Source organism: Misgurnus anguillicaudatus, chromosome 25 (assembly GCF_027580225.2).
Source record: "Misgurnus anguillicaudatus chromosome 25, ASM2758022v2, whole genome shotgun sequence".
NCBI classification, from domain to species: domain Eukaryota; kingdom Metazoa; phylum Chordata; class Actinopteri; order Cypriniformes; family Cobitidae; genus Misgurnus; species Misgurnus anguillicaudatus.
In genome coordinates, this window is record NC_073361.2 from 6,172,183 (window position 1) to 6,187,874 (window position 15,692).

The 15,692-nt window shown below is 37.7% G+C and overlaps 1 protein-coding gene across 8 annotated transcripts in view; it reads right to left on the minus strand.

The window, feature by feature from the left end:
• abi1a (abl-interactor 1a) overlaps window positions 1-15,692 on the minus strand; it is a 56,251-nt gene that overhangs the window by 39,581 nt on the left and 978 nt on the right. For all 8 annotated transcript variants that reach the window (XM_055181534.2, XM_055181532.2, XM_055181533.2 and 5 more), the window contains exon 2: window positions 598-765. In XM_055181534.2, coding sequence (XP_055037509.1) covers window positions 598-765 — 168 coding nt within the window. The remainder of the gene's footprint in view (window positions 1-597; window positions 766-15,692) is intronic.

The window sequence follows — 15,692 nt, forward strand, 5'->3', positions numbered from 1 at the left end:
CACACTTGCGGACCATTTTAAACATACCACATACAACAACGCTGGAACGGTCCTCTTTCTCCACACTTGTAAAGACTGGAGCGGTAGTTTCGCATACGTCATCTGTGACCTTTCAACATGATTACATAATACGTAAGGTCATGCTGGCGTTTTACCAAAGGGTTATCAAGGTTATATCATCTCTCACTGTATTACTCTTAAAATATATAAACAACATGGGAATTCCACCAAACAATGTTAAAAAAAATCAAAATCTTTTGGATAATTGACTTAAACTGACATTATATATTGTCTCACCACCCACGACCTATTCTAGAAAACAAGCAGGTTTTATCATAATTACTAATATGTCTGGGGGCGCTTTTAATAACTTCAACAGCACCATATGGAGGTGGGATGAGGTTTACTCAAGAGTTTTTCATCTCCATGATGACTGAGTTAAATATAGAGACACTCAAACAGAAGAACGAGAGAAACAAGACCGATATTAAATTGTCACAGCGAGAGAAAGGCTTATTTATTGACATGGAGACAATGCTAAAAAGTCTAAAGGAAATTAAATTGAGGGAAAGAGCGTACAAAACGCATGTATCTGACCTGAGATATGTGGTTAATGGACGACTCCATCCTGCGCAGCTGGGAGGCCTGGATATCCAGCAACTGCAGGACATTGTTGGCTAAGGCGTTGATCTGATAGGCCACACTCGCCAGGGACTGGGTGGTGTATGCTTTGGTCTCCTCCAAGGCTTTCCTTTTATCCGGTGCCTACAAGTCAAAGTGATAAAAGAAAATACATTAAATCTTCACTGTCATTATAACAACATTTATCTGAACTCTGGCGACACACTCAAGCACTGCCTATTGATCATTGCTAACAGAAATGGCACAGAAACGGGCTAAACCTCCAGCTCTAATCTGATTGGTCAGTTGAAACCCAATTTGTGAGAGACAGGGACAGTGTTTTATCAGACCACCTGGAAACCAAATTGTTTTAAAAGTTGCTAAAATTGACAAAAAGGATTTTACTGAATTTAATTGAGTTATTAGATTAATCTATGGGGAAAAACATGTATAATTCACTTATTTTCAAATGATGTTGTGAAAAAACAACAGTATGCATTTCTTGTACAACACTGGACATCTACATTTCTAAAACGAGCTGCTTCACAGTGGTATAAATATTGCAACATCCGAAGTTTCACATTTTCCCACCCTACCATTACATAGATTGTGCATGCTTGCTTTATATATCAGTTAATCTGGACAGTTCTTGGCCAGAACACACTGTAATGTGTATAACTGTATAAATTATATTATGCAAGTATGATAAAGATACAAGTATATACAATCTTCTGCATAATTGTTATTTAAAACAAAACAGCTAAAACCACGACCAAATACAACTGAAACTCAGGTCTTCTCTCAGTTCTGCTTCTGGCATACCTCTGTGGTAAACCCTGATCTCAATGTGGTAAACCAATACACAAATGCGCCATCAGTTCCTGGCACTTCAAAACTGAGCTCACCAACATGCAGATAAAGCAACACCAATGCACCTGCAGCACATAAGCAACCAAAGTCTGTTTTGTTTTTAGTATAGTATGATCACTAAAATATTTAGAAAACTTTTGTACCGTCTAATTCACACAATAACTAGAATATAGTAAAGGGACCCTATTCTAGGTTATATGTTCCAAAGACTAATTGTTCAAAAGTCTGTCACACTATTAATCCGGCTAACCAGGCCTCTTCCCATTTTATTTGTGCATGACTTAGGCAGGAGTTTATTTTATTGAGCAAAACTGTAAAGTCACAGATGTCTAAAGAAAGCTTTCTAGTCCTTATGTTTGAAGTGTTTCCTGTTAAAGTAAACATTTCCCTTTGGAGTAGAGTTTGAGCTTTGTAACTTTACAGATCGTTTTAAATACACAACGATTGAAGGAAAAGAAACTGTCTTTTTCAGAGAAAAAATAAACTGAGAAAACGGAATTGACCGATTTTAAGCATGACCGGCCCGGACCGGTATTGGCCAGTTATGGCGCTTTTCCATTGCATAGTACCCCACGGTTTGGTTTAGTTTGGGTCGGGTCAACTTACTTTTGGGAGCTTTTCCATTGGGTGCAGTACGTATTACCCAATACTTTTTTCGTACCACCTCGGTTGGGGTTCCAAGCGACCCGAGCTGATACCAAACATGACACGAAAACACTGTAGATCACTGATTGGTCTGAGACAATCGTCACTAACAGCGTCATCGCTATAATGTAAAAGATTAGCTTTACCTTACGTGCTAGCTTGCGCTGTCTCGAGCAAACATGTTGTCATCTGTGCTCTGCTATAAGTTCCCAAACTTCTTTTTAGCAATGAAAAACATCCACATGTTGAGAATCAGGGACAACATAACAGGTTTTTCCAGACTTGCAGTTTGTGGTGGAACATTCGCGATGAGCATGTCAGCATTATATATATACTTAAATGCAACTTCAATGAGGCTCAGCGGGGCGCCTTCGACTGACGCCACGGTTGTTTGAACACTGTCATGTGAGACAGAGGTAGTGATAAACGCGATGTGCAAACATCTATTGGTGGTGGCCAATTTATTTTTGTGGCGGACTGAGAAATAAATACATTTATGGGAATGTACAACGACGCTCTCACTTGTATGATGTCACAGCAGTAGGCAGCGTAAATATAATGACACGCCTATAATCCCTCCCACAGCAAGAAGATGCTAAACTCGAAGGAAAAGCTAACCACGGCAAAGTGAGGTGAGCTGACCCGACCCAAACTAAACTAAACCGTGGGGTACTATGCAATGGAAAAGCGCCATTAGTGTTACGACATTCCGAGTAGGCATCGACCGATATGGATTTTTTAGTGCCGATGCCGATTTTTGTTTCATCAGCCTTACCCGATGACCGATACGGGCTGCCAATTTTCTTGAGCCAATATTTGGAGCCGAAACTGCTTTGCTCACTCAATTTACATCATAAAAATGACACGATGATGCCAAATGTTACAAGTCTTAATTTAAAAAAGTAACATTTATTGAACTAAAAAAAAAAAACGATATTTAACAAATAGCAAAAACAGGTGAGGGTGCTATGGAATCATGAACTGCACTCTCCACAATGACGAGGAACTCGTCAGCAAAGGATATTGATTTCTAGCACTTTACTACTACAAATTTATATAGAGATGAGAAATAAAAACCCGCTTTGTCCAGCTATGATCAGCTGTTAGGCCGAGCTTTCGTTGTTGTCATGGAAAGATTGGTTGTTTTTAGTCACATGACCTGCAATCGCTTGCGGCTTCCAACACTCTGTTTGTAAATAATGGCAAACACAGCAGCCACATATCGGCCGATGCCGATACACATAAAACTCGCAAAAATACAATCCGTTCCTCAGGCAAAGGCTTCAGAAATCTGATAAACTTCCTCAGCCCAACTCGTTACGTTTTCACAAGTTTTTTGATTATGGTGTCTTATCACACACAGACAGTTACAAACCGATCCGGAAGCAGCAATCAGTTTCAAAACTGATATTTGGACATATAACAATGTCAGTGAGCCTGACTGAGTTTGAGAGCATTTTATTTTAAGATCTTTTCAGTTAAAAAAGATTTACTTGCAGTTTCGGTGAAAGTGCACTGTTTTAAAAATTTAATTTTACTTTTTTTAGCTTATGTGTGTCAAAAATAGTTCTTAGAAAGGAAATCGGAGTCTCCAAAAGTCAGGACACCCCTATAGAAAAAAAACGGAAATCGGAATCAGCAAAGAAAATTGCAATTAGTGTATCTCTAATATGAATGCTTGCATTTGTAAACTTATTGCCTGACTGTTAACCAATTTTTGGTCTGTTGGCCATGTAAAACAACATTAAAAAGTACGACTGAAACGTTTGATGTGAAAATCACTGTTGTTCTGATCCAGCTGCTGAATTTATCTTCATAACCTCCCCCAGCCCATCGGGGTTAGACAGATAATTAGAAAAACAGCTTTATCTGAAGGACATTTCACACAGGAACAATGTTTGATCGGTGTCATCAGATATCTCAAAAAACTTCCCACAAAGCAAGAAGGGTGAGTTTTCCAGAAAACAGAGGCATCAATCTCTCTCTTATCTCTCTCATGGTCATAAACACAATGCCCTGAGATAAGTCGAGGTGGGGGTGGAGGACAGCATCTTGTTACAACCAATCAAATAAAAGTTTTAGAGTTCATTATTTGGCTGAAGTGTCCAATAAAGACAGAGATTTGCTTAGTCATGTGATTGTAGGTGGAGTTTATTTGTGCTTTTTGGATAGAATTACATCATATTTATTGATGGTATTCTTGAACATAAAGTTTCTGTCCGTCCAGTTAAAAAAAGAGACTCACACAAAGAATGCAAGTGTTTTATATTGTTCATAAAAAGTCCTAGCAACAGGGTGTCAATTATTTGCCAGACAGTGTACAATGCAATGTATTTCTCACATACTTTCATTGTACATCCACTGTTGTTACTTTTTCAAACCGGGGGAATAACCCCAAACAACATTTTAACATTTAATACTACATCTTAGAAGTTTGAAATGAGACATAATGTAGGTGGGTGTTCATGAGTGTGCAGGAAGGAAAAGCCTACGTTTCCTCCCAAGAGAAGCATTACAGAATCAGCCGGCGCTCCACCCAGCACATTGCAGAAGATCACAGGAAGGAACAGTAGCTCTCTTGGACACTTACGTTTGACATAATCAGGTCTAGGCGCGATACTTTCTTGGACAAGTGTGTTTTGCTACACACAAATGAAAGTAGAATATAAATTTCCTTCGGGCCTTAAACAACCATCTGTGATGTCCACACACCAACAAAATAAAAAAATGGTGCAAGGTTTAGCTAGCACCACATTCATCTTTATGCTGAACAACATGTCAAAACACAGTTCTCATTGACAGCTGAATGCTAGGATTTGTTTGGATTCTTACTGCGGTACTGCGGACAGATTATCTTACTTGGCTGTAAAACATTCAGGGTAAATGAACTCCGAATATCAGGCAGAAAAATGTTTGGAATGTTCCTAATTAACACTGCGTAACTCTTGTAAAGATGTCCCACTGCTCTGCTATCCCAACAGGAAGAGGTAAAGGGATATGAAACATTGATATGAGTGTGATGGCATTTCATTATTTCCAAGAACATTCCCACAGAGTTGGTATTTACCCAAAAATGTAAATTCTGTCATTTTCATGTTGTTTTAAACTGGTCTAATGAAAAGTTTATGAAAAAGCAGATTATCCCCAGTACTTCATCAAGAACCACTGAAGGCACCCCCATGGACTTGCACTACTTTGTTATCTGATAGCTATAGCTTTGTGAGGGAAACCAAAATTAAGGTAATTTTTCACTGATAATCACCCCCCTCTGCAGTTTCACTCATATCCCATTTGCATTTATTCCAACCAGCGAGGCACACCCAACAACCAATGCCACGAAATATCATTAATGTCAAACTTCATGCAGCATCTTCGTTTGAATATATTTGCGTTTGAGATGACAGTTTTTGTAATTTTGAGTGACTAACGCTCTTTAAAGAGAGTTCAAAGTGTCTGTCAGGCAATATAACAGATGGGAGTGAAGCCCAAAGAAGCAGGCTTGTAATTACAGAGATCTGATGGCTTCGTAATCTGCATACTTACAGCCACTGGCCAGTAGGATCACTGTGTTTGATCACAGGAATGAATTAAACAGCATTTCTCACTCAAGAGTGCTTTTGTTCGCAACACGAGAGCTTAAAAATAAATAAAAGTATTTGTATGATTTAGTAATATGATAAGGACACCAACAGGAGAAGGATTATCAGTCTGATCTCATGAGAATTCATACGTATTTTATGAGTTGGCTAATTACTTCATAAAAATTCGCACAAAGTGAAATAAAAAAAACAACAACAACGTCAACATACAATTATCGTAAAAAATCATAATGAAACCCCAACCTGCCGCAACGTCACGGGCAAAAGCAAATCATACAAAAATGTATGAATGTGGTTGTACAAATTAATACCATGTAAAATACGAGTTAACATTGGAATTATGGTTTTCTGGTCTAATCTAGGCACTGGCAGGAGCAGTGCTATTAACGCTACTTTCCAGGACACATGCTAGCCTGAGTTGAACTAGGTCAGGAAAAATCCTGTCTATCCCAGAATGATGGAGCAAGCATTTGACCTCGATCCTGTAACTCAGACCAATCTGAGGGTGTGACCGGATTCACCGGTTTCCATCGTTACTCTCAATAACTCCAGGACGCAATTTAAACATATCCCAACATTCATTGCACACTGACATAATGAAATTTATACTTTAAACATGTTTAACAAAACAACTTTAAAAACCACAGATACAAAAAACGAAATCTTCACGTCAAACTAAATCAAATAGTGATCATTGGCCTGATCTGGCCTTGCTAAATGGTTACAAGTCTAATTAGGAAAGGTGAAGTAAAAATAGCTTTCTAAGCCTTGCAAAAAATAAAAGGCCAGTCAGAGAAGGACAGAGATCACGGTGCGGCAATCTGGCTAATGCAAATAGAAACAAACCACACCTATGATCAGTACAAACGGCAAGTTTAGAAAGTTTAGCTACACATAATTTGAGACTAGCTTTAGCGTAATTCAAATAGAAAAGAAATAAAGATATGATACTGATGGCATTCTCACATAAAAAGTTGTGTGATCAAACAGATAAAAGTAACTTCAAGTCACAGTTCATTCTGCACGCTGATACGTCACTGATGTGGAGGTTGACCACTCACCAAAATAAACTAGCGAGTAATTAAATATCATTTAGATCTTATTTTTGGTGCTTGTAACATGGGTTGCATGAATTTGAAGGATGTACCTGAACAAGAATATCACATAGATTAGGAGTGGGCGCTTTCAACTTGGGCTAGTAAGCAAGAACCATCCATTAAGCAAAAACCATCCATTACACCGTAGCAACACCCAAGAATCCATCTCAAACAATCTAACAAAACATTTACTGAACTGTAGCTATCCACCCGCAACACAAAAGCATTCTGGTGGCGACTTCTGCATGACTACGCTCAATTTTGTAAAGCACGAGAATATACATTTCTCAAAATCTGCTGCTCATATATGCATTGCTTTATACATCCGCTCATTTCTAAGTTTATGTTTACATGAAAGTAAAGTAGTAAAAAACTGAAACATTGTTCTGTTGCATTTTCGAAAAATTTCATGTACATACAACCATAGATATGTATAATAAAGGCTAGATGTCTTGCCCGCGCTGCTGGCCAACGTTGAGTGGAACGTTCGCAATTGGCGGCCATCTTACCACAGGGCGCTCGCTCACTCGTAGCATTGCGTTTAATGGAGCATGTACTTCTAAATGACCATAACTTGCTCAATTTGCTACCGATTTTCAAACGGTTTGGTTTGTTATAAATGTCAGAGATGTACCCATGACACTCAGGGAGCTACACTGCGACCAAAATGGTCGCATATGCGACCTTTTGAACTGTCGTTGCGACCCTAATTTTTAATGGGTCGCAAATGTGCTACCTAATGTTTTAGACAATATGCTATGATTTACTATGAGCATTTATTAAAACATAAATGTGGATTTTACGAATACGTTTTATAACGTGCTCTGAGCCATCAACACGTTGGCTTCATTTTGCGTGAAAGCACGTCGTGTCTCTCCCTATCAGTGTGCGTTTGCGTGCTCAGCTGTTTCTCAATGAATTAGGTGCGACGCGACGCAAGCGCAGTGTATTCCATGTTTCTGAACTTGAGCAGAGGTCTTTCTTCACTGAGGACGCGGGACCCGTATGGTTCCGGGTTTATATTTTAAATGGTCTGTCGGGTCCGGTTAGGTCCTAGTTTAATTACTTTGGGTCCCAAGTCTGATTAATGTTGTGTTTATAACCCGAGTCGATCGGAAAACGGCCATGAGCTCGAGCTCGAGTGCATTTTTAGCGTGCCTTCGGTTTCTATGGCGATGGTTCTTGTTACGACCACGCGCTGCATTTGCTTTCTTACATTTTTTTAATGATCTTATTATTAATAAACCATATCTTTTCTAAAACCATATCCATATTAAGTTTGGACAGAGATTGTAGCAAAAAGCAGTGCTAATGTCAAGCCAATTGCACTGAACGAGCAAAGCAATGTAAAGTCTGTCACCGGGTCAGTAAGTAGACTTTTAAATCTGAAATAATGAGTGGATTAAGCTTTTTAAATCGGCAAGAGAGAAATAGAAAGATAGAGCAGAAGCAGTAAAAGTGTCTATCTAATAGAAATTATTACCATTATAACATCAGTCATAACATCAGTCACATTTATAATCTATAGACCTGCACTGTCTATTAATATACTATACATAGTATTGTATTATATATTGAGTTTGATAAAAGGGGTCTAATTGCTTCATATATCAGTGCAAAAACAGTAAGTGTTTTCGTGGTGCTTTGACAAACAGTGTCAGCTTTGTTAATGGCAAAGAAAGTTTGGGGTGGTTAGATTGATGAAATATAATGTGAAATTAATATTAATTTTCAATGAATCAAAGTATTGTGTTGTGTCACACATTATTAGTTCTACGTCACATGTATAGTAGACCATTATTTGTCAGTGGGTAATAATTGCCCTTTTCACCGGCTACCACCACTAAGTAAATTTCAGATCTGTGGAAAACACTGCAACATTTAAGAAAACAAGGCGGCATGTGGTTTAAAAGATGGCAAGTAAAATAAAAAGCATATCTGTATGCAATACAGTTTCATTATTGTTCATTATTATCCAGAGCGCCTTAATATAACTTGAAAAAAATATGTGCGACCAAATCATATTTTGCGCCAGTAACTGAAAAAGTTGGTAGCGCAAGTGCCACCAGTGGAAAAGGTTAGTGTAGTTCCCTGACACTGCATACTAGAGCCCGACCGATTTATCGTTTTGCCGATTTTATCGGCCGATATGAGCATGTCGCAGATATATCTGTATCGGCGTATAAGCCGCAGATATGCGCCGATATGAACGTTTGTTACAGAACACATTAAATGCATTTGAAAGATGTAAGTACTTGTTTGTCCAGTAGAGTGCGCCATACTGGTTGCTAATGGTGACCCAGATCACTCACTGTAGTGACACCAGCCAATCCCCCACCCCCTTCACTTCAGTCAGTCAGTCTCTCAGTTCAGGTGGCTGCAGTCACGCAGTGTCTTCTTCACAACATTTTTACACCTGGTATTAAGACGCGCTTTGGTCGATTGGATTATAAATGGACAAGAGAGACGCATTCCCGCTTACATTTGGTGTTTTTAATCCGTCTCTTTGTCGACTTGCGAGTTAAAACGCAAGCGGGAGAAATGACGCGAGACGGAGAAATGACACGATTAAACTACACGCAGCCGTGCACTTATATAACACTTACTTATATGAGATTACTGCTGCTTGTGTTGTTAGTTAACACGCTCATTTCAGAGCAATTGATTCAATAAGCTCGCGCAACTCTACACCCTTGCTAAATAAAAGAGGCGGAGCGAAGACGCTTTAGTTTTATAAAAGTCTAAAGTTTGCACGGAACCCTGGGTTTGTGTTATAAAAACGTTGTGCACAACATTAAACATAGCGTACATTAGTATGTGATCCGTCAAGCATTGTCTTCGTAACTGTGAGTGGCTAACTAATTTGTGAAGTACACAACTTACTGTAAAGCTAATAATCAATGACTTCATACGTTTCTCTTTATAACGTTATTCTCGTCAAAACTGCAAATGATGCAAGTTTTATGTATTTTGTTCTCTTTGTGTTTTAAAGTTATTTATAATAAGTCAAGTTTACTGTTTAGTGCACTGATATCCAACTCATTTTGGATAATAAAGTTTATTGTTAACTTCTTGCCTATAGTACATATCTTTGTCACATCAATATAAGTGTTGGATCACCACATTTGTGAGTGATCACCACATTTGTGAGTGATCATTGCATTGCATTGTATTGTATTTATTCATAGTATATTATGTTAAAGTATATAGTGTATTCTATGTACAGTACTGTAGTATAATATACTGTAGTATATACTGAACTATAATATACACATAAAGAATATCGGCCGATATATCGTTATCGGTCTTTTTTTACTCCCTAATATCTGTATCGGCATCGGCCCGAAAAAACGCATATCGGTCGGACTCTACTGCATACTTAATAAATAATTTTAATGAATCATATTAAAACATCTAGAATTATAGCCACGTTAATAACGTTTGTAAGAAACCAAACCGCCCGTGTTTAGACGGATCCATAAAATTGGCTATTACATGTGCCAGGCAAGTAGGGGGCGATGTTACTTTGTAAAGCAACACTACATGCTTCCGTACATACATTCTTCTACAGAGCGATAAATACAAACACTCAGGATGGCAAAAGCATTGACTATAAAATATGGACATAGTTTCCGGGACACCCATGGGTTTCTATGATTTTTGAAGCCCAAAGTGGGCAGAGATGGCTGTTGCCATATTGGCAGCACGTATGACATCATATGCATCTCCCGGATAACCAAAAATAGGAAGAGGCGGAACTTGGGTGGAGCTGAAGTGCCTGGTTGCTGAAACCACTCCCACCTAGCTCAACGATAGCAACAGCAGCCAGGCCTTTAATTATGCAGAACTTTAAGGCTTAATATACTTCAAACGGATGAGTTACAAACAAATTCACTTGTTCACAGTTGTCATGAAGGGCAAAATTTGCTATATACGGTAGGCCAAAACTTTTTTGCACCAAGAGGCTGTAAACATATAATTTCTGCTGTAAAGTTGGACATTTTACCACAAGGGTTTTACAAAATTGACTCCCTTTTGGAGCCAGTTTTTAGCGGCCAGTCGATGAATATAAATGTACAATTTGATTAAACTTTGATTAAACTAGTCCTGCAATTATCATTGCTTAATAATGTCTGTTCACCAGCTCTGATGTAGGCCTGTCATGTCATAATAAAATCAGACTCATTGTCCTCCACACAATACCAACATCCTCCACAGAAGCCTGGATGGATCAGTGGGCGACATGTTTCAACACTTGTCCCAAAGAGCCACATCTATTATATGGAAAATCCTACTCTTCAATTGCTGAAGTCAGTGATTCAGAGATGGCAAAAATCACATGGACTGCTAACAACTGCCACTGAGCTGCCTATGACACAAACACTGTACACCCAAAATAAAACCATGCAGCTGGAAAAGGACCACTGGAAATGAGAGTGCGTTTTATTAGCAGATTTATAAAAAACGGCCTATCTTAGGTATATCAATGTATTTTTATTAAGTGCACCTATTTTGCGTTCCTGTGCATAGCAGAGAAGTGCATTCATTGTCTTTGATTCCTGATGGCAAACCAGGTGGCCTGACGTTTATTAATGCATCCTTGTCAAAATCCAACCTGGCTATAGAGGTTAAATCAGTGCGTTGTCTTGCATACTAGAACAGATACTGTCTTGCTGGTCAAACATGCAAATACAGCTCAGGAGTTATTACAAGTTTACATTAAATGCCACATACTTAACATTAATGAATGCATAGATAAAATCAATGCAACTTTAAATGCACTTTCACATATCTTTAATGTAAATGTCTTAAAGGAATAGCTCACCCCAAAATAAAAATTCTCATCATTTAATCACCCTCATACTTTTCCAAACCAAGACTTTCTTCTTTGAAACACAAAAGATGTTCAGAAAGGTGGTCCAAACATGGTAACATGCTAGGGCTGGGTAAAAATATCGATTCATCAATGCTTTGCAATGATTTGTTTATCAATTCAATATCGATTCATCAAATCCTATGAATCGATTCAGCCCACCGGCCAGTGGCGGCGCTGTGAGCAGAACTCTAGTGAGAGCGTTCAGTGTTGTACAAAATGCGCTTTACCAAAACAGTATGATTCCCATTTACATTTTTATTTTACTATTTAAAACGGCTTAATTCCTCAACAGTGCCCTCCCCTCTATCATGTTGCGTGCAGCGCACCTCTCGCGCATAAAATACAGTGAAAAGTATTTTAACTCTGCGTCCCTCCGTGTACTTTCTTTTTCGATTAAACGTCAACAGTCACGGATGTTACTGACAGAGAAGACCGATGATCAAGTTCATCGTGACTTAACAAAAGGTTAGCAGTAGTGTTTCCCACACATACCCCTTCTCTTGTTGTGAGTCTGTGTGCAAGCAACAACAACACTGATGAGAAGAGCAACATCAGTACAGCCTCAAAGTAAATGTATGGTGATTTTGTCAGACGATGTCCCGTTTTTAGCAACTGTTAAAGAAAGAGCTGATTGGAGTTACTGGGCCGTGGGTCATTACTGGGTTAAGTTTGGTCCTTATTTTATAGACAACAGACCAGATAATATGTAAAAATAGCATTCAGTTGTGTTAAAATGCATTATAATGTGACAGATCAAAGAGTAAAACGCGACTCAATGACGTCACTCTAATCGGCGTGTGACGTCATCACCGACACAGTCTTTCAAAATCCTGTGGGAAACACTGTAAAAATATACACAGGCACTTAATTACTTGTGTATTTACCTATTACAGAATCGACATTGAAGCAAATAAAGCAATATTGAATTGAAACCTCAAGAATCAGAATCGAATCGTGAAATTCCTAACAATACCCAGCCCTATAGACGGTTTCAGCAGTAACAACATAAACAAGCGGCTGTCGTGGTCCACACGTAACTTCCGGTAAACTCTGCTAAGAATAAATAACAACAAAGTTCTTTAAACGTAGTTTATTTATATAACAAGCAAAATAAACAACACATAGATTACCTAGGAAACCAAAACATTTGTTATTTTCGACGAGACATTTGTTCAAGAGATTAGTTTAGCAACTAGTCAGACTATTAAAAAAACGACACCGGAAGTAAAGTTCGGATCCAGGCATGTATCGCGACAGCGCACGTGCGTCTGATGAAACTGTCTATAACATGTATACCATTACAAATTTACAATCTTTATAAAATTAGGGGTGCACCGATAAATCGTCTGATCATGTTGCTATGCTTCTCAATGAATTATGGTGAAATGCCGCTACATTCAAAAGCCAGAGGGCGCTCTTGCGCAAAAACTTAATATGCGCCGCAGAAGAAGAACTATTACACATGCATCTCCAGGAAATGGCTTAAGCATTTATATTGCTGTTTTTCAAAACCTTTTCAGGTATTTTCATGATAAGAAAGAATATGTATAATGAATATGTTTAAAGAGTGTTGCTTTTTCAAATGCATGTTTTAAACAACTCAAACAAAACGTGATTTCAGATCGATAAGGACTTACTGATCAAAAGCTGATCAAAATATAGTGTATATCGCCATTTATCGACGCATCCCTAGATACAATAGCCTTCGGGACAATCCAGAACGTTCATTCTCATTCATACTATCCACTAACCAATATCATTCAGTACTACTGACATTAAAGTTGATGTTATGCATCATCACACATCATGTTCGTTGGGATAAGATTTTCAGTAAATTTGAACATGTTGTGTGAAGAACAGACCAAATGGCTTTGATAAAGTTTGAAATAATGAAAAATCCTCGCAAAATACAGTTTATTTTACAATGTTTTCCTTTTTGAAAATCGTCTGCTATCAACTTTTATTGGTATAGAAAATATTGGTGAAACATTCTCAACTAAACATCACCTTTGTTTCACAGAAGAAAGTCACACAGCCATGAAGCCAAGTACATAAATAATTCCATATAACAGTCAGTGCACTGCATTCTGGGAAAAATATAAAGTCTCTAGATGTCATCTATGATTAAATCCAGACGGAGGAAGATCAACATTTCCACATGCAGGCCAGAAACAGCAGTGTGACCCATCCTGCCCCTGGAGAAGACGATGAGATTCACAACACTCTTTACATGCTTCACATGCCTCTCTCTCTCTTTCTTTCTCTCTATCTCTCTCTTTCTCTCTCTCTCTCTCTCTCTCTCTCTCTCTCACACACACACACACAAAGAACATGAGAAAGTGGGGCAATGTCTGTCCTGGTTACACAAACCCACTCCCACCATCTGCTGCTGCATCATCACCGCAAAACAGCCATTCACAGCAAGAGTCTTGCTCACGTATGATGTTGAGGAATGACACACTGCATGGAAAGCAGCCACATGTCAGCCTGCAGGCCATACCGTCAAGCTGAGACACGAACAGTAAATGCAGTGATCGGTTTCCCATCTGAGTCATCTCTCCTGTGGTCGCTGCTGTAGTATCGGTGCGACTCAAAAGCATGCTCGGTCTTGATGCGGATTGGGTTGCCATTTTACATCAAACCTGACGGGTCGCTTTTTGATCTGATGCTGCGCTACCCGTTGAACAACTTTTTCTCGGGGAATTAGGACAGATTTAAATGTTGATAAACATCTCGGGAGTGCCTCCAAGGTTAAAGGCTGTGGCAACACAGAAAATCTTGTATTTGTTGCGCAATCTCTTGCAACGCTGACAGGTGTTTTGTATTATTGGGATAATGGAATAAGTGGGTAAATATGTTACTGTTTGCCACCATCTGTAAAGGACTGATGTAAAGCACTGTTTTCATTTTTTTTAACTGCTGCTACTTTTATATCATGAAGAAAATAAAGAGGATGAGGATCTTTTATCGTTTACACTTTGTGAAAGTGCTAAAACCCCAAAGCCATTGTGATAAATGGCCAATAAACCTTCAGTCAGTAAACTAATATTTTATTACATCATTAACCCTGACAGTAATGGGCTGTCTCTTTAGACAGAATATTTTATTTAAATAAAGGCTCCCCTTAAAATGATAATGGATCATAAGAAAAAAATATACACATGATAAATATATGTGTATATATATTAGTGCTGCCTCACGATTAGTCGCGACTAATCGTTTGCAGAATAAAAGTTTTTGTTTACATAATGTGTGTGTGTGTGTGTGTGTGTGTGTGTGTACTGTGTATAATAATTATGTATATAAAAATTAGGGCTGGGCATAGATTAATCTAGATTAATCTCATACAAAATAAAAGTAATTTTTTGCATAACATATCAGTTTGTGCTGTGTGTAATTATTATGTATATATAAATACACACACATTCATGTATGTATTTAAGAAACATTTATATGTGTATATATATATGTATTTATTTTTATATATTATATATAAATAAAAAAGATATATAAATAAAACATTTCTTAAATGTACATATATAAATGTGTGTGTGGTTAAATATACATAATATTTACACACAGCACAAACTTATATATTTTGCAAAAAAATTACTTTTATTTTGTATGAGATTAATCTAGATTAATCTATGACCAGGCCTAATATAAATACACACACATAAATGTATAATTTAAAGGAAAAATATTTACATAATAAATATTTATATAATATAGATTATATATTATATAAACATGTAAATATAACACATACAAATGTTTCTTAATCATATACGTGTGTGTGTGTGTGTGTGTGTGTGTTTATACATAATTACACAGTACACCCACATATTATGTTTAAAAACTTTTATTCTGCAAACGATTAGTCGCGAATAATCGTGAGGCAATATAGCAAATACATGTTAGTATGGCAACTTGCTAACAAAACTTAATATTAATTATAAATGTTTACTTAAAAAGTATTTATTA